The sequence below is a fragment of the Salmo trutta genome, chromosome 10 (genome assembly GCF_901001165.1).
Source record: "Salmo trutta chromosome 10, fSalTru1.1, whole genome shotgun sequence".
In the NCBI taxonomy this organism is placed as follows: domain Eukaryota; kingdom Metazoa; phylum Chordata; class Actinopteri; order Salmoniformes; family Salmonidae; genus Salmo; species Salmo trutta.
In genome coordinates, this window is record NC_042966.1 from 44,419,692 (window position 1) to 44,444,674 (window position 24,983).

The 24,983-nt window shown below is 45.5% G+C and overlaps 1 protein-coding gene across 2 annotated transcripts in view; it reads left to right on the plus strand.

Annotated features, from left to right (window-relative positions):
• The first annotated feature begins 7,057 nt into the window (after positions 1-7,057).
• LOC115201756 (calpain-2 catalytic subunit) overlaps positions 7,058-24,983 on the plus strand; it is a 34,184-nt gene continuing 16,258 nt past the window's right edge. For both annotated transcript variants that reach the window (XR_003879807.1, XM_029765644.1), the window contains exons 1-7: positions 7,058-7,378; positions 7,622-7,691; positions 12,841-12,959; positions 19,365-19,498; positions 19,924-20,092; positions 21,633-21,716; positions 21,796-21,881. Coding sequence is in view for 1 of the 2 variants with exons in the window: in XM_029765644.1 (XP_029621504.1) it covers positions 7,142-7,378; positions 7,622-7,691; positions 12,841-12,959; positions 19,365-19,498; positions 19,924-20,092; positions 21,633-21,716; positions 21,796-21,881 (899 nt within the window). In the remaining variant the exon portion in view is untranslated. The remainder of the gene's footprint in view (positions 7,379-7,621; positions 7,692-12,840; positions 12,960-19,364; positions 19,499-19,923; positions 20,093-21,632; positions 21,717-21,795; positions 21,882-24,983) is intronic.

The following is a 24,983-nucleotide window of genomic DNA, read 5'->3' on the forward strand; positions in this document are numbered from 1 at the left end:
CCTGTTTAAACCAGTAGGCTATCCCTCTCCCAGACCACCTGTTTAAACCAGTAGACTATCCCTCTCCCAGACCACCTGTTTAAACCAGTGGGCTATCCCTCTCCCAGACCACCTGTTTAAACCAGTAGGCTCTCCCTCTCCCAGACCACCTGTTTAAACCAGTAGACTATCCCTCTCCCAGACCACCTGTTTAAACCAGTAGGCTCTCCCTCTCCCAGACCACCTGTTTAAACCAGTAGACTCTACCTCTCCCAGACCACCTGTTTAAACCAGTAGGCTATCCCTCTCCCAGACCACCTGTTTAAACCAGTAGGCTATCCCTCTCCCAGACCACCTGTTTAAACCAGTAGACTCTACCTCTCCCAGACCACCTGTTTAAACCAGTAGACTATCCCTCTCCCAGACCCCCTGTTTAAACCAGTAGGCTCTCCCTCTCCCAGACCACCTGTTTAAACCAGTAGGCTATCCCTCTCCCAGACCACCTGTTTAAACCAGTAGACTCTCCCTCTCCCAGACCACCTGTTTAAACCAGTAGACTCTCCCTCTCCCAGACCACCTGTTTAAACCAGTAGACTATCCCTCTCCCAGACCACCTGTTTAAACCAGTAGGCTCTCCCTCTCCCAGACCACCTGTTTAAACCAGTAGACTCTCCCTCTCCCAGACCACCTGTTTAAACCAGTAGACTCTCCCTCTCCCAGACCACCTGTTTAAACCAGTAGACTATCCCTCTCCCAGACCACCTGTTTAAACCAGTAGGCTCTCCCTCTCCCAGACCACCTGTTTAAACCAGTAGACTCTACCTCTCCCAGACCACCTGTTTAAACCAGTAGGCTATCCCTCTCCCAGACCACCTGTTTAAACCAGTAGGCTCTCCCTCTCCCAGACCACCTGTTTAAACCAGTAGACTCTACCTCTCCCAGACCACCTGTTTAAACCAGTAGGCTATCCCTCTCCCAGACCCCCTGTTTAAACCAGTAGGCTCTCCCTCTCCCAGACCACCTGTTTAAACCAGTAGGCTCTCCCTCTCCCAGACCACCTGTTTAAACCAGTAGACTCTCCCTCTCCCAGACCACCTGTTTAAACCAGTAGACTCTCCCTCTCCCAGACCACCTGTTTAAACCAGTAGACTATCCCTCTCCCAGACCACCTGTTTAAACCAGTAGGCTCTCCCTCTCCCAGACCACCTGTTTAAACCAGTAGACTCTCCCTCTCCCAGACCACCTGTTTAAACCAGTAGGCTCTCCCTCTCCCAGACCACCTGTTTAAACCAGTAGGCTCTCCCTCTCCCAGACCCCCTGTTTAAACCAGTAGGCTCTCCCTCTCCCAGACCCCTGTTTAAACCAGTAGGCTCTCCCTCTCCCAGACCCCCTGTTTAAACCAGTAGGCTCTCCCTCTCCCAGACCTCCTGTTTAAACAAGTAGGCTCTCCCTCTCCCAGACCACCTGTTTAAACCAGTAGACTCTCCCTCTCCCAGACCACCTGTTTAAACCAGTAGACTATCCCTCTCCCAGACCCTACAGTTAACACACACAACTTTCTCCACTGATTCTACACATTCAAATTAAATCAAATGTTATTTGTCACACGCACCTTACAGTGAAATGCTTACTTACAAGCCATTAACCAACAAGCCATTAACCAACAAGCCATTAACCAACAAGCCATTAACCAACAAGCCATTAACCAACAAGCCATTAACCAACAAGCCATTAACCAACAAGCCATTAACCAACAAGCCATTAACCAACAAGCCATTAACCAACAAGCCATTAACCAACAAGCAGTTTTAAGAAAAAAAGTGTTAGGAAAGTATTTACTAAAATAAACTGAAGTAAATTATAGATATTATGAATAAATAAGATTTTGGGGGGGTGGAAAATATAGAAAAATAACAAATATTATGGAGCAACAATAAAATAACAGTAGCAAGACTATATACAGGGGGTACCGGTACAGAGTCAATGTGGAGGCTATATACAGGGGGTACAGGTACAGAGTCAATGTGGAGGTTATATATAGGGGGTACCGGTACAGAGTCAATGTGGAGGCTATATACAGGGGTACAGGTACAGAGTCAATGTGGAGGCTATATACAGGGGGTACCGGTACAGAGTCAATGTGGAGGCTATATACAGGGGGTACCGGTACAGAGTCAATGTGGAGGCTATATACAGGGGGTACCGGTACAGAGTCAATGTGGAGGCTATATACAGGGGAAACCGGTACAGAGTCAATGTGGAGGCTATATACAGGGTGTTACGGTACAGAGTCAATGTGGAGGCTATATACAGGGGGTACCGGTACAGAGTCAATGTGGAGGCTATATACAGGGGGTACCGGTACAGAGTCAATGTGGAGGCTATATACAGGGGGTACCGGTACAGAGTCAATGTGGAGGCTATATACAGGGAGTACCGGTACAGAGTCAATGTGGAGGCTATATACAGGGGGTACAGGTACAGAGTCAATGTGGAGGCTATATACAGGGGGTACTGGTACAGAGTCAATGTGGAGGCTATATACAGGGGGTACCGGTACAGAGTCAATGTGGAGGCTATATACAGGGGGTACCGGTACAGAGTCAATGTGGAGACTATATACAGGGGGTACCGGTACAGAGTCAATGTGGAGGCTATATACAGGGGGTACTCGGTACAGAGTCAATGTGGAGGCTATATACAGGGGGTACCGGTACAGAGTCAATGTGGAGGCTATATACAGGGTGTTACGGTACAGAGTCAATTTGGAGGCTATATACAGGGTGTTACGGTACAGAGTCAATTTGGAGGCTATATACAGGGGGTACCGGTACAGAGTCAATGTGGAGGCTATATACAGGGGGTACCGGTACAGAGTCAATGTGGAGGCTATATACAGGGGGTACCGGTACAGAGTCAATGTGGAGGCTATATACAGGGTATTACGGTACAGAGTCAATGTGGAGGCTATATACAGGGGGTACCGGTACAGAGTCAATGTGGAGGCTATATACAGGGGGTACCGGTACAGAGTCAATGTGGAGGCTATATACAGGGGGTACCGGTACAGAGTCAATGTGGAGGCTATATACAGGGGGTACCGGTACAGAGTCATTGTGGAGGTTATATACAGGGGGTACCGGTACAGAGTCAATGTGGAGGCTATATACAGGGGGTACCGGTACAGAGTCAATGTGGAGGCTATATACAGGGGGTACCGGTACAGAGTCAATGTGGAGGCTATATACAGGGGGTACCGGTACAGAGTCAATGTGGAGGCTATATACAGGGTATTACGGTACAGAGTCGATGTGGAGGCTATATACAGGGGGTACCGGTACAGAGTCAATGTGGAGACTATATACAGGGGGTACCGGTACAGAGTCAATGTGGAGGCTATATACAGGGGGTACCGGTACAGAGTCAATGTGGAGGCTATATACAGGGGGTACCGGTACAGAGTCAATGTGGAGGCTATATACAGGGGGTACCGGTACAGAGTCAATGTGGAGGTTATATACAGGGGGTACCGGTACAGAGTCAATGTGGAGGCTATATACAGGGGGTACCGGTACAGAGTCAATGTGGAGGCTATATACAGGGGGTACCGGTACAGAGTCAATGTGGAGGCTATATACAGGGGGTACCGGTACAGAGTCAATGTGGAGGCTATATACAGGGGGTACCGGTACAGAGTCAATGTGGAGGCTATATACAGGGGGTACCGGTACAGAGTCAATGTGGAGGCTATATACAAGGGGTACCGGTACAGAGTCAATGTGGAGGCTATATACAGGGGGTACCGGTACAGAGTCAATGTGGAGGCTATATACAGGGTATTACGGTACAGAGTCAATGTGGAGGCTATATATAGGGGGTACCGGTACAGAGTCAATGTGGAGGCTATATATAGGGGGTACCGGTACAGAGTCAATGTGGAGGCTATATACAGGGGGTACCGGTACAGAGTCAATGTGGAGGCTATATACAGGGGGTACCGGTACAGAGTCAATGTGGAGGCTATATACAGGGGGTACCGGTACAGAGTCAATGTGGAGGCTATATACAGGGGGTACCGGTACAGAGTCAATGTGGAGACTATATACAGGGGGTACCGGTACAGAGTCAATGTGGAGGCTATATACAGGGGGTACCGGTACAGAGTCAATGTGGAGGCTATATACAGGGGGTACCGGTACAGAGTCAATGTGGAGGCTATATACAGGGGGTACCGGTACAGAGTCAATGTGGAGGTTATATACAGGGGGTACCGGTACAGAGTCAATGTGGAGGCTATATACAGGGGTACCGGTACAGAGTCAATGTGGAGACTATATACAGGGGGTACCGGTACAGAGTCAATGTGGAGGCTATATACAGGGGGTACCGGTACAGAGTCAATGTGGAGGCTATATACAGGGGGTACAGGTACAGAGTCAATGTGGAGGCTATATACAGGGGGTACCGGTACAGAGTCAATGTGGAGGTTATATACAGGGGGTACCGGTACAGAGTCAATGTGGAGGCTATATACAGGGGTACCAGTACAGAGTCAATGTGGAGGCTATATACAGGGGGTACCGGTACAGAGTCAATGTGGAGGCTATATACAGGGGGTACCGGTACAGAGTCAATGTGGAGGCTATATACAGGGGGTACCGGTACAGAGTCAATGTGGAGGCTATATACAGGGGGTACCGGTACAGAGTCAATGTGGAGGCTATATACAGGGGGTACCGGTACAGAGTCAATGTGGAGGCTATATACAGGGTATTACGGTACAGAGTCAATGTGGAGGCTATATATAGGGGGTACCGGTACAGAGTCAATGTGGAGGCTATATATAGGGGGTACCGGTACAGAGTCAATGTGGAGGCTATATACAGGGTATTACGGTACAGAGTCAATGTGGAGGCTATATATAGGGGGTACCGGTACAGAGTCAATGTGGAGGCTATATATAGGGGGTACCGGTACAGAGTCAATGTGGAGGCTCTATACAGGGGGTACCGGTACAGAGTCAATGTGCCGGGGCACCAGTTAGTCGATGTAATATGTACATGTAGTTAGAGGTAAAGTGACTATGTATAGATAATATCAGAGAGTAGCAGGAGCGTAAAAATGGGGGGTGGGGTGGGGACTATGCAAATAGTCCGGGTAGCCATTTGATTAACTGTTCAGCAGTCTTATGGCTTTGGGATAGAAGCTGTTAAGAAGCCTTTTGGACCAAGACTTGGCGCTCCGGTACCGCTAGCCGTGCGGTGGCAGAGAGAACAGTCTATGACTAGGGTGGCTGGAGTCCTTGGCAATTTTTTGGGACTTCCTCTGACACCGCCTGGTGTAGAGGTCCTGGATGGCAGGAAGCTTGGCACCAGTGATGTGCTGCGCCATACGCACTACCCTCTGTAGCGCCTTACGGTTGGATGCCGAGCAGTTGCCATACCAGGCGGTGATGCAACCAGTCAGGATGCTCTCGATGGTGCAGCTGTAGAACTTTTTTGAGGATTTGAGGACCCATGCCAAATCTTTTCAGTCTCCTGAGGAGGAATAGGTGTTGTCGTGCCCTCTTCACGACTGTTTTGGTGTGTTTGGACCATGATAGTTTGTTCGTCTCATGCCCTCCTGCACACTTCTCACATCTAGAAATCTCCCTCCTACACACTGCTGCAACATGACCATAAGCTTGGCACCTAAAACACCTAAATGGGTTTGGGACAAAAGCTCTCATGGGATAAAACTTTGCATCATAACTCAGCAGGACAGACAGTGCGTTCTCTGTTTCCCCATGCTCTCCATCGGGTCTGGGTCGCATCCAACGGCGGGCGTCACAGACACCAGGAATTTTCAATTTCCCTAACCTCTTCTCCATACAACCTGACACCACATATGAATCAGCCAGAAGGCAGGGGTCCACTTTGTCCAAAAATGTAACTTCTACTGGACTAGAATCATCTGCTTCATGATCACCATTGCGAGGCTTCTAGCCAATGAGAGGGCATGTACTGTATATGTGTGAACAACAGGCCATAAAGATACATAGAGGCCTTATCTTTGTATCTGTGCCATTATAGCGTCTGTGACAGCATGGGCAGCGCCATTGAGGCTATCTCCATTTTAAAGTAGTCAGTTTTCTTCATCATTGGCTCCCAGCTCATAAGAATCTCCATCCAGTTGACTACATTAAAATGATGGAAGCCCTCAATTCCAATGTCCATGCTAAAACGGGTTATAGCCATGATGAGTCGTCTATCTATCTCTATGACAACAGGTACAACTCCGATATAAAGTTGTCGAGATGCCACATAAGTCCACTTATATCAGTGCATTCGTAACAACCTAACCATTACGAAAATTATATTAGATCAAATATGACCTCCACGTAGCAAATTACCAATTTAAAAAAAAATCTGTTGACCGAATTCGACACTCTCATTGACCTACATACAAAAATTCCTCACTTTGTGAGCTCTCTTGAGTTTGTTTTTTTGAGCAAACCTGCCTGGAGGAGCGTGTATTAATCATGCTGTATTAATCATGCTGTATTAATCATGCTGTATTAATCAGGAGGAGCGTGTATTAATCATGCTGTATTAATCATGCTGTATTAATCATGCTGTATTAATCAGGAGGAGCGTGTATTAATCATGCTGTATTAATCATGCTGTATTAATCATGCTGTATGTCCCATTGCAGCCAGCAGTATTTTTTATTTTTACCTTTATTTAACTAGGCAAGTCAGTTAAGAACACATTTTTTATTTTCCAATAACGGCCTAACCCGGATGACGTTATGCGCCGCCCTATGTGACCCCAGATCACGGCCAGTTATGATACAGCCCGGGATCGAACCAGGGTCTGTAGTGACGCCTCTAGGCTAATGAGATGCAATGCCTTAGACCACCGCGCCACTCGGGTGCCACTAGCAGATCAAACGAACCACTAAAAAGGCAGAAAAACTAAATAAATGACTCTCGAGTTATTAAAAAGACTCATTCAAAAAGAATCGATTACGAACTGCACATCACTTCTCCAAATCCATTCAGTTGTCTGACTCGACTACCTCACCTTACTGCTAGTTCACACGAGGTCACACCCTGAAGCGGCGAAACGACACGTTTTATATCTGATAGACCAAACAGAAAACTATCATTGTTACCTCAGTGATGGCGGGGATAGCGACCAAACTGCAGCACGACCGGGAGAAGGCGCAGGGCATCGGTTCCAACGCGCGGGCGGTCCAACATCTCGGTCAGGACTTCGAGGCGCTGAAAGCCAGTTGTCTTGAACGCGGGCAGCTTTTTCAAGATGACCTTTTCGATGCGATCCCCGCGTCTCTTGGATTCAAAGATCTTGGACCAAATTCCAGTAAAGTTCGTGGTATCAAGTGGATGCGACCGATGGTAGGTAGCTCGGTCCTGGTCCATGTATATTCCTGTCGAAATGACATTTAAAACATGAAATGGTTGTTTGGATGCCCTGGTTCTTACACCTGTTTAACCTGCCTCTCCTTCCTTTTCTGGGAATGAGAACATCATAAACAGATATTTTTTTAATGTCTCGATTGTCTCTTGTCAAATAATTGCTTATATCTTAGCGAGTAAATGATATATTTCAAATTTCTATTTTGTTTGTTCTTTTCCCAGGAGTTGACCTTCAATCCTCAGTTTATAGCTGGAGGGGCCACCAGGACAGATATCTGCCAGGGGGCACTGGGTAAGACACACACACACACACACACACACACACACACACACACACACACACACACACACACACACTCCGGGACTTACAAAAAAGAGCCAGAATCTTTAAATTGTTGGGAATGAAATGGAACAAGTCACATCCACTAGATTCCTCAGAGTTTTAATTGATAAAAAGTTATCAGGGAAAGATCCTATTCAATTTGTCTGCAGCAAAGTAATGAAATATGTTGGTCACATCAGAAAGATTTGGTTGGTTCATCAGGCTCGTTTTCCTAACTGTTCACTGTAGCTTACTTTACCCATATCTCATTTACTGTAATATTGTCTGGGCCAGTACATATACCTCCTACCTACACAAATTACTCATCATACAAAATACATTTGCAAGACTAGCCGCCTCTAATTAACTGGCTCTATCTGCACCTTTTGTGTAAGAAACTCAATACCTCGTCTATTTAAGACGTCAACGTGTTATCTTTAAATGTAAAAATAAATACAACTTTATTCTATTTGTTATTAAAGACTAAGAAATATATATATATATTTTTTTTTAAAGAGCCAGAATCTAAATTGGTGCAAAGTTCTGAATTATGTTGGTATCATCAGAAAGATTTGGTTGGTTCATCAGGCTCGTTTTCCTAACTGTTCACTGTAGCTTACTATACCCATATCTCATTTACTGTAGCTTACTATATCCATATCTCATTTACTGTAGCTTACTATATCCATATCTCATTTACTGTAGCTTACTATACCCATATCTCATTTACTGTAGCTTACTATACCCATATCTCATTTACTGTAGCTTACTATACCCATATCTCATTTACTGTAGCTTACTATACCCATATCTCATTTACTGTAGCTTACTATATCCATATCTCATTTACTGTAGCTTACTATACCCATATCTCATTTACTGTAGCTTACTATACCCATATCTCATTTACTGTAGCTTACTATACCCATATCTCATTTACTGTAGCTTACTATACCCATATCTCATTTACTGTAGCTTACTATACCCATATCTCATTTACTGTAGCTTACTATACCCATATCTCATTTACTGTAGCTTACTATATCCATATCTCATTTACTGTAGCTTACTATACCCATATCTCATTTACTGTAGCTTACTATACCCATATCTCATTTACTGTAGCTTACTATACCCATATCTCATTTACTGTAATATTGTGTCCGGGCCAGTACAGTTCTGTGGAATGAAATAGAATCTTTAACTGTCTCAATATGTCCAGTCTTACCTGCATATGCCTCCTACCTACAAACATTACTCATCATAGAAAATAAATGTAATTACCTGGTTCTTTGTTTAGGAAACTCAACGTCTTGTCTATTTATGACATACATGTTCGCCCATTATGCACTATCATGTAGAAATACTCATCCCTCCCTTCTGTTCTAACATTCACCTTCCCCACATAGTCAATTATCTATCAGATATCATACCAGACCTCACATCAGACTGGGGGTCAGTCTGAACCATACTACCCAATAATCCCCTCCATGAAGACTGGGGGTCAGTCTGATGAACCAAACTACCCAATAATCCCCTCCATGAAGACTGGGGGTCAGTCTGATGAACCAAACTACCCAATAATCCCCTCCATGAAGACTGGGGGTCAGTCTGAACCGTACTACCCAATAATCCCCTCCATGAAGACTGGGGGTCAGTCTGAACCAAACTACCCAATAATCCCCTCCATGAAGACTGGGGGTCAGTCTGAACCATACTACCCAATAATCCCCTCCATGAAGACTGGGGGTCAGTCTGAACCATACTACCCAATAATCCCCTCCATGAAGACTGGGGGTCAGTCTGAACCAAACTACCCAATAATCCCCTCCATGAAGACTGGGGGTCAGTCTGAACCATACTACCCAATAATCCCCTCCATGAAGACTGGGGGTCAGTCTGAACCATACTACCCAATAATCCCCTCCATGAAGACTGGGGGTCAGTCTGATGAACCAAACTACCCAATAATCCCCTCCATGAAGACTGGGGGTCAGTCTGAACCATACTACCCAATAATCCCCTCCATGAAGACTGGGGGTCAGTCTGATGAACCAAACTACCCAAAAGTCCCCTCCATGAAGACTGGGGGTCAGTCTGAACCATACTACCCAATAATCCCCTCCATGAAGACTGGGGGTCAGTCTGATGAACCAAACTACCCAATAATCCCCTCCATGAAGACTGGGGGTCAGTCTGAACCATACTACCCAATAATCCCCTCCATGAAGACTGGGGGTCAGTCTGAACCATACTACCCAATAATCCCCTCCATGAAGACTGGGGGTCAGTCTGAACCATACTACCCAATAATCCCCTCCATGAAGACTGGGGGTCAGTCTGAACCATACTACCCAATAATCCCCTCCATGAAGACTGGGGGTCAGTCTGAACCATACTACCCAATAATCCCCTCCATGAAGACTGGTGGTCAGTCTGAACCATACTACCCAATAATCCCCTCCATGAAGACTGGGGGTCAGTCTGAACCATACTACCCAATAATCCCCTCCATGAAGACTGGGGGTCAGTCTGATGAACCATACTACCCAATAATCCCCTCCATGAAGACTGGGGGTCAGTCTGATGAACCATACTACCCAATAATCCCCTCCATGAAGACTGGGGGTCAGTCTGATGAACCATACTACCCAATAATCCCCTCCATGAAGACTGGGGGTCAGTCTGAACCATACTACCCAATAATCCCCTCCATGAAGACTGGGGGTCAGTCTGAACCATACTACCCAATAATCCCCTCCATGAAGACTGGGGGTCAGTCTGAACCATACTACCCAATAATCCCCTCCATGAAGACTGGGGGTCAGTCTGAACCATACTACCCAATAATCCCCTCCATGAAGACTGGGGGTCAGTCTGAACCATACTACCCAATAATCCCCTCCATGAAGACTGGGGGTCAGTCTGAACCATACTACCCAATAATCCCCTCCATGAAGACTGGTGGTCAGTCTGATTTTTATTTATTTAACTAGGCTACCTGCCGCCCCTGATGAACCAAACTACCCAATAATCCCCTCCCTGAAGATTAACGCTCACACATAATCAATCATGTTTTTTTTCTTGTTTACTGAATGTATCATGTACTATTATAATTAATGTTTTGTTTAACTGATTGAACAATTATATATATTTATATTTTAAAAACTTTCATTAGTGTTGTGGTTTTCATATCCTCACCTCAGCTGCACACTGTTTTTACCAGTTTTCTTTTAAAATCTGGACTGTTTTCTTTCACTTTTTTTTTTTTTTTTGGTGTGAATAAATCAAACCTAAAACCAGTCCTGCGATTTAAAAATTATTTTTTTTTTTAATTTATTTTTTTATTTTTTTCCCCATGTGATCATCAAACTATTATTATGTGCATCAAAGATAGAAACACAACACTGCTCTCTGAGTTTATAACTCTACGTGCTGTTCTGAGACTCGCTACCAATCACTGTAGAATAGTTTTATGTGGTGGCGACCCGTCATTCAGGGCAGGTTGGACCTGTTATTTTGGCATTAATACTTGTCACATATGTAACCGACCGGCTCGATCCGGTCTTATGAAGCTAAATTTGAAATTGTGTGTTTTTTTTTTTTACATTGGATAAAAGTAGAGACTCAGAGCTACAAAATGGTATATCATACACTGCAGTTGAGGAAACAATTTGGGAAGTAATTCTGCTTTGAATGTTGATAAACTTGTAAACTCATTTTTGAGAAAATGACCTTTAGAACGTTTTGGTACCTACTGGAAAGCTCTTTGTCATCGTTCACCTCGTCTTAAGCTTGAGCCCCACCCATCTCTTTTAAGGGTTGATCCGAACATTCTGTACTAACAGCAGTCAAACACCCAATCTGACCTGCTAGTTACTTCCAGACACATAATGAGAGAACAGCTCACTGTTCATTACTCACACTAGCAGAGCTGGTTAGGCTGTTTTCATGTTATCTCCAGTGTGTTGTCCCCAACCTGCCCTGAATGACGGGTCGCCGCCACCATAGAACTATTCTACAGTGATTGGTAGCGAGTTGGTGACTGTAACTGTGCTGCTGGCAACAATTTGTAATTACGTTTTTTTTTTTTTGCCGACGTTTACTGACACAGTCCATATTCAATGAAGGTTGATCGTTTTGTAAATTCATCAGTTCTTCAGAGCTCTGGCACAATCAGACGAGCAAGCTCTGAAATCGGAGTAGATGGCCAGACTGAATTTACAAACGCACCCAAAATGGTTACTTGCATAGTGGAGTCTTTTGTTAAGACATGTAGCTAACTAGCTAAACAATGAATCATAATCCCAACTCAGGATGTTACTACCCTGCATGAATCTGAAGGTAGATAACCAACCAGGTTCAATTCCACTCGGGGTGGAGAGCAGGGATCATCGGAATAATTAGTGTAAAAAAACTAATTTTAGCTGTCTAACTAATCCCTGTTTTAACCTAGGCCAGAACCAGGTTTGTTTTAGCTGTCTAACTAATCCCTGTTTTAACCTAGGCCAGAACCAGGTTTGTTTTAGCTGTCTAACTAATCCCTGTTTTAACCTAGGCCAGAACCAGGTTTGTTTTAGCTGTCTAACTAATCCCTGTTTTAACCTAGGCCAGAACCAGGTTTGTTTTAGCTGTCTAACTAATCCCTGTTTTAACCTAGGCCAGAACCAGGTTTGATTTAGCTGTCTAACTAATCTCTGTTTTAACCTAGGCCAGAACCAGGTTTGTTTTAGCTGTCTAACTAATCCCTGTTTTAACCTAGGCCAGAACCAGGTTTGATTTAGCTGTCTAACTAATCCCTGTTTTAACCTAGGCCAGAACCAGGTTTGATTTAGCTGTCTAACTAATCCCTGTTTTAACCTAGGCCAGAACCAGGTTTGTTTTAGCTGTCTAACTAATCCCTGTTTTAACCTAGACCAGAACCAGGTTTGTTTTAGCTTTCTAACTAATCCCTGTTTTAACCTAGACCAGAACCAGGTTTGTTTTAGCTGTCTAACTAATCCCTGTTTTAACCTAGGCCAGAACCAGGTTTGTTTTAGCTGTCTAACTAATCCCTGTTTTAACCTAGGCCAGAACCAGGTTTGTTTTAGCTGTCTAACTACTCCCTGTTCTTTCCCAGGTGACTGCTGGCTGTTAGCAGCTATAGCTTCTTTGACCCTCAACAAACAGGTTTTGTCCCGGGTGGTTCCCAATGGACAGAGCTTCGACAAGGATTATGCTGGCATCTTTCACTTTGAGGTACACACACACACACACACACGCACACAAGCGGGCGTAACTTTGATTTTAGAAGTAGGGGAGGGGTACATAAACTGGTGGGGGTCTGGGGGTATTTTTTGGGGCATCTAAAGCTTCCTGCATTTCTACACAATCTAATATTCCCCTTTTTGGGTCATTTTGGGGACACTTATATTGTAAATAAGAATAGAACACGTTTCTAAACACTTCTACATGAATGTGGATGCTACCATGCCTACGGATATTCCTGAATGAATTGTGAATAATGATGAGTGAGTTTTATAGATCCACCAAATATCTATACTGACTGTGATTGGGGCAAAAATTTCTAGCTTTAGCCAACTTTTGGCTAGCTCTAATTATACATTATTTTACAAAAACGAGCCAAGTTAATTTACTTCTGTTGTAACGGGACAAAACAAAAGCTACAAAGCATTTTCATACGCACAACAGCTAGCAGGTAGCTAGCTAGTTCATTCACTTTAGACAGAACTTCAGTCGAGAAGGGGATGAAACATTAGCTAACGTTACATGTCACTTACACGACTAGCTCATCACTTTTTTTTTCTTCTGTTACATCAAACCGCTGTTACCTTGCCAGCTACATCAGTTAAATAAAGAGTAGCCAGTTAATGTTCTGCTTGCTTTTACAACTCAGAGAGAAACAGCTGCCTCTGTTCGCACTCTGGGGTGTCCGAGCGGTTCTAAATCTAGCCGGCTGAAACCACCAAACAGCCTACCCGACCTCTCTGAGGCATCCGCGTGGTCCTAAAGCACACCAACGCCGCTTTTTGTATCACAATACAATGATAAAACTGGGGGGGACAAAAATGCAATTTCAGAATATGGGGGGGGGGGTGAACGTTGCGCCCCTGCATACACATGTACGCACACACACAAATTGGCATGTTGACATCAGGGTAGTGCTCTATTCAGAGTTAAATCCCATTAAACTCAAGTTGAAATTCAAATTGGGTTTAGAATTTTGAGTTTGAATGACAGGAAGTAGAATTGTATTCGGTGTAATTCAAAGAAAATTCCACTCAGTCACAGAACATGAGTTTCTTTTAATCTAACTGGTCACACTTCCAGATACCAAAGATTCTAGCAAATTTCTTTGGAAACAACGTTAATCTTTCTACCTTCCTGCTTAGAATAGACCATTATGTTTCCACCAATCATTTCATTTGTTTGGCTTCTTTTTTTTTTTTTTTTTAAGGCCTCAGGGTCAACTTGAGGGTTAAATTAATGCATTCTGGGAAATGCAGTCTTTTCCCCATATTGAACAAAATGTAAGTGATTAATGAAATATAATAAAATATTTGCGTACAGGTTTTGTTTTCCTTGATCATTCATTTTAAGAGTTTGTTCTGAATCTGTTTTGGCAATATTTTTATATGCATGCATATAACGTCGGATGTGGCAAACTATCACGGATTACAAAGGGTAACCCAACTGTCCAGTGACGTGACCAGACGAGCTAAATACCTTCTATGCGCGCGTCTAGGCTAACAACACTGAACTATGCATTGGAGCACCAGCTGTTCCAAACAACTGTGTGATCACGCTCTCCATAGCTGATGTGAGTAAGACCTTTTTAAACAGGTTAACATTCACAAAGCCGGAGGGCCAGACGGATTGCCAGGACATGTACTCAGAGCATGCACTGACCAGCTGGCAAGTGTCTTCACTGACATTTTCAACCTCTCCCTGACTCAGTCTGTAAAACCTACATGTTTCAAGTAGACCACCATAGTCCCTGTGCCTAAAGAAGCGATGGTAACCTGTCTAAATGACTATCGCCCCATAGCTCACTCATGGCTCACATCATCCCAGACACCCTGGACCCACTCCAATTCGCATATCGCCTCAACAGATCCACAGATGACGCAATCTCTATTGTGCTCCACACTGCCCTTTCCCATCTGGACAAAAGGAACACCTACTGTGCATTTGGAAATTATTCAGACTCCTTGACCATTTACACAGTTGTAACGTAACACATTTTGTTACGTTACAGCCTTATTCTAAAATTGATTAAATAACATTTCCCCCATCAATCTACACACACAATAACCCATAATGACAAATCGAAAACAGGTTTTCGAAATTTTTGCAAATGTATTACATAAGTATTCAGACCCTTTGCTATGAGACTCTAAATTGAGTTCAGGTGCATCCTGTTTCCATTGATCATCCTTGAGATGTTTCTACAACTTGATCGGAGTCCACCTGTGGTAAATTCAATTGATTGGACATGATTTGGAAAGGCACACACCTGTCTATATAAAGGTCCCACAGTTGACAGTGCATGTCAGAGCAAAAACCAAGCCATTGAAGGAATTGTCCGTAGAGCTCCGAGACAGGATTGTGTCGAGGCACAGATCTGGGGGAAGGGTACCAAACAATGTCTGTAGTATTGAAGATCCCCAAGAACACAGTGGCTTCCAAGAAAGCTAAGGTAACTGAGCTAAATGACTACCGCCCGTCTGCTGTTCCCACATGCTTCAAGATGGCCACCATTGTTCCTGTACCCAAGGCAAAGGTAACTGTTAAAAATTATTATTGCCCCGTAGCACTCAGTTCCGTCATCATGAAGTGCTTTGAGAGACGAGTCAAGGACCATATCACCTCCACCCTACCTGACACCCTAGACCCACTCCAATTTGCTTACCGACCCAATAGGTCCACAGACGACGCAATCGCCATCACACTGCCCACTGCCCTAACCCATCTGGACAAGAGGAATACCAATGTAAGAATGCTGTTCATCGACTACAGCTCAACATTTAACACCATAGTACCCTCCAAACTCATCATTAAGCTCGAGACCCTGGGTCTCGACCCCCCCCCCCCCCCCCCCTGTGCAACTGGGTCCTGGACTTCCTGACGGGCCGCCCCCATGAGAGAGCCTACAGGGAGGAGGTGAGGGCCCTCGGAGTGTGGTGTCAGGAAAATAACCTCTCACTCAATATCAGCGAAACAAAGGAGATGATCGTGGACTTCAGGAAACAGCAGAGGGAGCAGCCCCCATCCACATCGACGGGACAGTAGTGGAGAAGGTGGAGAGTTTTAAGTTCCTCGGCGTACACATCATAGACAAACTGAAATGGTCCACCCACACGGACAGCGTGGTGAAGAAGGCGCAGCAGCGCCTCTTCAACCTCAGGAGGCTGAAGAAATTTGGCTTGTCACCAAAAACACTCACAAACTTTTACAGATACACAATCGAGAGCATCCTGTCGGGCTGTATCACCGCCTGGTACCACCAGGGCATCACCGGGGGCAAACTACCTGCCCTCCAGGACACCTACACCACCCGATGTCACAGGAAGGCCAAAAAGATCATCAAGGACAACAACCACCCGAGCCACTGCCTGTTCACCCTGCTTACATCCAGAAGGCGAGGTCAGTACAGGTGCATCAAAGCTGGGACCGAGAGACTGAAAAACAGCTTCTATCTCAAGGCCATCAGACTGTTAAACAGCCATCACTAACATAGTGGCTGCTGCCAACATACAGACTCAAATCTCAAGCCACTTAATAATTAATAATTGTATGTAATAAATGTATCACTAGTCACTTTATATAATGTTTTCATACCCTGCATTGCTCATCTCATATGTATATACTGTACTCTATACCATCTACTGCATCTTGCCTATGCCGTTCGGCCATCACTCATCCATATATTTTTACGTACATATTCGTATTCATTCCTTTACACTTGTGTGTGTATAAGGTAGTTCTTGTGAATTTTTGGTTATATTACTTGTTAGATATTACTGCATGGTCGAAACTAGAAGCACAAGCATTTTGCTACACTCGCATTAACATCTGCTAACCATGTGTATGTGACAAATAAATTTGATTTGAATTCTTAAATGGAAGATGTTTGGAACCACCAAGACTCTTCCTAGAGCTGGCCAACCGGCCAAACTGAGCAATCGAGGGAGAAGGGCCTTGCTCAGATTGGTGTCCAAGAACCTGATGGTCACTCTGATATATCTCCAGAGTTCCTCTGTGGAGATGGGAGAACCTTCCAGAAGGACAACCATCTCTGCAGCATTCCACCAATCAGGCGTTTATGGTGGAATGGCCAGACGGAAGTCACTCCTCAGTAAAAGACACATGACAGCCCTCTTGGAGTTTACCAAAAGGCACCTAAAGGACTCTCAGACCATGAGAAACAATATTATCTGGTCTGATTAAACCAAGATTAAATTCTTTAGCCTGAATGCAAAGTGTCACGTCTGGAGGAAACCTGGCACCATCCCTACAGTGACGCATGGTGGTGGCAGCATCATGCTGTGGGGATGTTTTTCATTCATGATGAAAACCTGCTCAGGACCTCAGACTGGGACGAAGGTTCACCTTCCAACAGGGCAACGACCCTAAGAACACAGCCAAGACAACGCAGGAGTGGCTTCGGGACAAATCTCTGAATGTCCTTGAGTGGCCCAGCCAGAGCTTGGACTTGAACCCGATCAAACATCTCTGGAGAGACCTGAAAATAGCTGTGCAGTGATGCTCCCCATCCAACCTGACAGAGCTTGAGAGGATCTGCAGAGAAGAATGGGAGAAACTCCCCAAATACAGGTGTGCCAAGCTTGTAGCGTCATACCCAAGAAGACTCGAGGCTGTAATCACTGCCAAAGTTGTTTCAACAAAGTACTGAGTAAAGGGTCTGAATACTTATGTAAATGTGATATTTCCGTATTTAAAAAAATATATATATATTTTTATAAATTCGCACACATGTCAAGCTGTTTTTGCGTTGTCCTTATGGGGTATTGTGTGTAGATTGATGGAGGATTTTTCTCGTACATTTTTTTTAATAAGGTTGTAAGGTAACAAAATCTGGAAAAAGTCAAGGGGTCTGAATACTTTCCGCTGTTCATTAACTGCAGCTCAGCCTTCAACACCATAGTGCCCTCCAAACTCATCACTAAGCTAAGGACCCTGAGACTGAACACCTCCCCTGCAACTGGATCCTGGACTTCCTGACGGCCCCCCCAAGTGGTGAGGGTAGGCAACAACCGATCCACCACGCTAACCCTAAACACAGGGGCCCCTCAAGGATACCTGCTTAGTTCCCCTCCTGTACTCCCTGTTCCCACAACTGAGTGGCCGTGCACGTATCCACAACCATCCCTGAAGATAGCAGACGACACGATGGTGGTGAGACAGCCTACAGGGAGGAGGTCAGAGAACTGACAATGCGGTGCCAGGACAACAACCTCTCCCTCAACGTCAGCAAGACAAAGGAGCTGATCGTGGACTACAGGAAACGGAGGGCCGATCATCGATGAGGCTGTTGTGGAACCGGTCGAGAGCTTCCTCGGTGTCTACAACTCTAAGGAACTAATGTCTACACACATTCGTGAAGAGGGCATGACAACTTCTCTTCCCCCTCAAGAGGCTGAAAAGATTTCGCATGGGCCCTCAGATTCCTCAAAGTTCTACAGCTGCACCATCGAGAGCATCCTGACTGGCTGTATCACTGTTTGGTGTCCGACCGTAAGGCGCTACAGGGGGTAGTATATACGTCACTGGAGCCCAGCTCCCTGCCATCCAGGACCTCTATACCAGGTGGTGTCACAGGAAGGCCCTAAAAAAAGACTCCAACCACCCAAGTCATAGACTGTTCTCTCTGCTACCTCACGGCAAGCGGTACCAGTTCACCAAGTCGGGAACTAACAGGACCCTGAACAGCTTCTAACCCCAACCCATAAGACTGCTACATAGTTAGTCTGAGTAGCTATTGATATAACTATTTAACCATCAGCATTGACACTTTTTTGACTCATCACATACACTGCTGCTACTGTTTATTATCTATCCTGTTGCCTAGTAACTTTATCCTGACCTATATGTACATGTCTACCTCAATTACCATGTACCCCTGCACATTGACTTGGTCCTGGTACCCCGTGTGTATATAGACAAGTTATCGTTACTCATCGTGTATTTTTTTCACATTTTCCCTCCCAAAAAATTTCTCTCTGCGTTGTTGAGGTACTGTGTTTCATTTGTTAATTTACACCTGTTGTTTACTAAGCATGTGACAAATAACATTTGATTTAACATGTTTGATGTTTTAATACAATATGTATATTTTGTTAAGACTACACCTAATATAGAATAGAAAAGGCATTTGAATTTCACTGAATTCAATACTATTTGCTTTACTTCAAATCAAACATTCTGAGTTGGAATTTGAGGCATTCTGAGTTGGAATTTGAGGCATTCTGAATTGAGCCCAACCCTGGTTGACATGCTGATACGTCTCTGCAATCGTAACGTTCACTGTATGAAAAAGAGACATTCGGGGATCACAAACCATCTGTGCATAGTGTGATCCCTGGGGGTTCAGTGTTTGCTCTTGTTGTGGTTCCTCTTCAGTTCTGGCAGTTTGGTGAGTGGGTGGACGTGGTGGTTGATGACCGGCTGCCCACCAGAGTTGGAGAGCTGCTGTTCGTCCACTCAGCCGAGGACTCTGAGTTCTGGAGCGCCCTGCTGGAGAAGGCCTACGCCAAGTAAGGGACATCATCTGAAAAGTGGAATTGATAGCTGGTGGCAGATATTTTTGCAGTGCCGTTGCCCAGGATTTCCCAAACTCAGTCCTGCCTGACCCCCCCCCCCCCCCCAGCTGATTCAAATAATCAAAGCTTGATGATGAGTTGGTTATTTGAATCAGCTGTGTAGCGCCAGGGCATAAACCAAAACGTAGCGGGGGGCCCGCAGGACCGAGTTTGGAAAACCCTTCAGTAGCCTATAGGGTTTCCGGTTTGTATTTAGTGCCGGGAGCTGAAAGTGAATTGGTAACTGGAGGGCAGCTGGTTTCCCAGGTATAACATGTCCTGCAGTTGTACCCTTGAGCAAGACACTTAACCCTGAAACCAGCTCCAAGGGACTGTTGCTGACCCTGTGACTCTCTCTCTCTCTCTCTCCTCTTCCCCAGGCTGAATGGATGCTATGAGGCTCTCTCCGGAGGCTCTACCACTGAGGGTTTTGAGGACTTCACCGGGGGCATCGCTGAGGTCCATGAATTGAGGAACGCTGGACCAAAACTCTTCAAGATCATCAGGAAAGCTCTGAGCAGAGGCTCCCTGCTAGGCTGCTCTATCGATGTACGACACACACACACACACACACACACACACACACACACACACACACACACACACACACACACACACACACACACACACACACACACACACACACACACACACAGGTTGAAAATGGCAGATTCTGTAATTAATACGCACCTAAATTGGAACGCCAGTGGCTGTAGAGTAACATGCTATACATGAAGTCAGAGCTCAGTTTCTCCACTTCACAGCTCTGTATGTGTTTTGACTGACAGCTGTTCTGAACTAGAGCACTGTGCTGTGACAAGATGCCGCTTCATCCCTCCAGCTAACTGGGAAACTGTTGAACATTTGTTGTTGTCTGAGTGAAGGGGAAATGCTGTAAATCCAGAGGAGTCGATGTAATTTGAAAAAATCAGACATTGATGATTATAATAAATACAAGCAAATGTTCACTTCACATTTCCATATTTAAACTCATGTCATTTACAGTATGGTTTATCATCCCTATGCGTGATCCACAGATATGAGGATGGCGTGTGTTTATACTCTGGCATGTCCTGAACACAATGAGCCTATGTTTGTCTTGTTGTGAAGAAAATGTGCAGTGGACCACACAATCGAATGCACTCATGACTCCGTTTGTCTGAAGTGCGTTGTGAAAAGCCTAGCACTGTAAGATCATAGTTTATAACTTAGCTAGCCATGTTGGCAATAGAATAAGCTTTCAAATGATGCCCACCGGACCCAGATTGAGAATTATAATGGAAACTTTTTGGGGGGATTGCGTAAACAGCAATAGTAATTGTGTGGGCTGTGTTCCAAACAAAAACGACAAAAGTGTGCTTGCTCTAGTTCCTCAACGGCACAGCTAGGAGAGATCAACACAAAGTACCTTATAGTTGAAGGCTCTTTTCTTGAGGCATAAAAGTGCATTGAAATGACTAAGGAACTGTGAACACTTTGGAGAGGTGTGTGACCTTGGAGACTCCAGTTATTTCCTCTCACTCAAAACCATTGTAATCGGAAAACGATCTTGCACCTACTCCAACATTTCAATTAACATTCTTTATGTTACTGAATGTATCCAGAGTATTTTCAGATTTCGTTATTGACAAATGCTGTGAAAAGTACATGTAAAATGCACATAAAATCAACCGTGTGATGTTTGGATTCAATCTTGTCAGGTGCTCTGTTGGGTCCTCTTCCTTCCTGGTCTGATACTTTCCCCATAATCACAAGTCTTCTCTCTTTCAGTGGCTGCCATGGTCAGAGTTACTGTGTTCTCTCTTTCAGTGTAAAGGAGTTACTCTGTCTTCTCTCTTTCAGTGGCTGCCATTGTCAGAGTTACTCTGTGTTCTCTCTTTCAGTGTAAAGGAGTTCCTCTGTCTTCTCTCTTTCAGTGGCTGCCATGGTCAGAGTTCCTCTGTCTTCTCTCTTTCAGTGGCTGCCATGGTCATGCAGATGTTTTTTATTTTTTGTATATTTCTTCTGTTGGAAACATTTCCATTCGGCCCTATCCATATAGGCCAGGTTCCACCCGTGTAAAGGAGTTACTCTGTGTTCTTCTTTACAGATCAGTAACCTAGCTGACTCGGAGGCCATCACGTCTAGTAAGCTGGTGAGGGGTCACGCCTACTCTCTGACTGGAGCAGAACTGGTGAGATATAACTACTTCATTATATGTTCAGGGTTCTCGTTTCTTTGCCTCGCCTCGCTCAAACCGATCCCGTGTCTAGGTGTCGTACAGAGGAGACTCACTGCAGCTGGTCAGGCTGCGTAACCCCTGGGGACAGGTGGAGTGGACTGGAGCCTGGAGCGACAAGTGAGTAAACCCTATCTTAGGCCTGCTGGGATGCTGTTAGGGTAAAGCCCTATCCTAGGCCTGCTGGGATGCTGTTAGGGTAAAGCCCTATCCTAGGCCTGCTGCGATGCTGTTAGGGTAAAGCCCTATCCTAGGCCTGCTGCAATGCTGTTAGGGTAAAGCCCTATCTTAGGCCTGCTGGGATGCTGTTAGGGTAAAGCCCTATCCTAGGCCTACTGGGATGCTGTTAGGGTAAAGCCCTATCCTAGGCCTGCTCGGATGCTGTTAGGGCTTAAAATAACATCAAATTGATCAGAAAATACAGTGTAGATATTGTTAATGTTGTAAATGACTCTTGTACCTGGAAACGTCTGATTTTTAATGGAATATCTACATAGGCGTACAGAGGCCCATTATCAGCAACCATCACTCCTGTGTTCCAATGGCACGTTGTGTTAGCTAATCCAAGTTTATAATTTTAAAAGGCTAATTGATCATTAGAAAACCCTTTTGCAATTATGTTAGAACAGCTGAAAACTGTTGTGCTGATTTTAAAGAAGCAATAAAACTGGCCTTCTTTAGACTAGTTGAGTATCTGGATTATCAGCATTTGTGGGTTCGATTACAGGCTCAAAATGGCCAGAAACAAAGACCTTTCTTCTGAAACTCATCAGTCTATTCTTGTTCTGAGAAATGAAGGCTATTCCATGCGAGAAATTGCCAAGAAACTGAAGATCTCGTACAACGCTGTGTACTACTCCCTTCACAGAACAGCGCAAACTGGCTCTAACCAGAATAGAAAGAGGAGTGGGAGGCCCCGGTGCACAACTGATCAAGAGGACAAGTACATTAGAGTGTCTAGTTTGAGAAAAAGACACCTCACAAGTCCTCAACTGGCAGCTTCATTAAATAGTACCCACAAAACACCAGTCTCAACATTAACATTGAATAGGCAACTCCGGGATGCTGGCCTTCTAGGCAGAGTTGCAAAGAAAAAGCCATATCTCAGACTGGCCAATAAAAATAAAAGATTAAGATGGGCAAAAGAACACAGACACTGGACAGAGGAACTCTGTTTTCAGCTGTGCTAACATAATTGCAAAAGGTTTTTCTAATGATCAATTAGCCTTTTAAAATTATAAACTTGGATTAGCTAACACAACGTGCCATTGGAACACAGGAGTGATGGTTGCTGATAATGGGCCTCTGTACGCCTATGTAGATATTCCATTAAAAATCAGCCGTTTCCAGCTACAATAGTCATTTACGTCATTTACAACATTAACAATGTCTACTCTGTATTTCTGATCAATTTTATGTTATTTTAATGGACCAAAAGCAAATTTTTCTTTCAAAAACAAGGACATTTCTAAGTGACCCTAAACTTTTGAACTTGTGTGTGTGTATTTGCTATAGAGCAGAACTTTTATCCAAAGCCGCTTCGTCATGCGTGCATACATGTTTAAGTATGGGTAGTCTTGGAAATCTAACCCACAATGCTAGCATTGCAAACACAATGCTCTGCTAACTGAGCTACGGAGGACCACAGCTCTGCTAACTGAGCTACAGAGGACCACAGCTCTGCTAACTGAGCTACAGAGGACCACAGCTCTGCTAACTGAGCTACAGAGGACCACAGCTCTGCTAACTGAGCTACAGAGGACCACAGCTCTGCTAACTGAGGACCACAGGTCTGCTAACTGAGGACCGCCGCTCTGCTAACTGAGCTACGGAGGACCACAGGTCTGCTAACTGAGGACCACAGGTCTGCTAACTGAGGACCACAGGTCTGCTAACTGAGGACCACAGGTCTGCTAACTGAGGACCACAGGTCTGCTAACTGAGGACCACAGGTCTGCTAACTGAGGACCACCGCTCTGCTAACTGAGGACCACCGCTCTGCTAACTGAGGACCACCGCTCTGCTAACTGAGGACCACCGCTCTGCTAACTGAGGACCACCGCTCTGCTAACTGAGGATCACCGCTCTGCTAACTGAGCTATGGAGGACCACCGCTCTGCTAACTGAGCTACGGAGGACCACCGCTTTGCTAACTGAGCTACGGAGGACCACCGCTCTGCTAACTGAGCTACGGAGGACCACCGCTCTGCTAACTGAGGACCACCGCTCTGCTAACTGAGCTACGGAGGACCACCGCTCTGCTAACTGAGGACCACCGCTCTGCTAACTGAGCTACGGAGGACCACCGCTCTGGTAACTGAGGACCACCGCTCTGCTAACTGAGCTACGGAGGACCACCGCTCTGCTAACTGGGCTACGGAGGACCACCGCTCTGCTAACTGAGGACCACCGCTCTGCTAACTGAGCTACGGAGGACCACAGGTCTGCTAACTGAGCTACGGAGGACCACAGGTCTGCTAACTGAGCTACGGAGGACCACCGCTCTGCTAACTGAGCTACGGAGGACCACCGCTCTGCTAACTGAGCTACGGAGGGCCACCGCTCTGCTAACTGAGATACGGAGGACCACCGCTCTGCTAACTGAGCTACGGAGGGCCACCGCTCTGCTAACTGAGATACGGAGGACCACCGCTCTGCTAACTGAGGACCACCGCTCTGCTAACTGAGCTACGGAGGACCACCGCTCTGCTATGGAGGACCACCGCTCTGCTAACTGAGCTACAGAGGACCACCGCTCTGCTAACTGAGCTACGGAGGACCACCGGTCTGCTAACTGAGGTACGGTGGACCACCGCTCTGCTACGGAGGACCACCGCTCTGCTAACTGAGATACGGAGGACCACCGCTCTGCTAACTGAGCTACGGAGGACCACCACTCTGCTAACTGAGGACCACCGCTCTGCTAACTGAGCTACGGAGGACCACCGCTCTGCTAACTGAGCTACGGAGGACCACCGCTCTGCTAACTGAGCTACAGCGGACCACCGCTCTGCTACGGAGGACCACCGCTCTGCTAACTGAGCTACGGAGGACCACCGCTCTGCTAACTGAGCTACGGAGGACCAACTCTCTGCTAACTGAGCTACGGACGACCACCGCTCTGCTAACTGAGCTACAGCGGACCACCGCTCTGCTACGGAGGACCACCGCTCTGCTAACTGAGCTACGGACGACCACCGCTCTGCTAACTGAGGACCACCG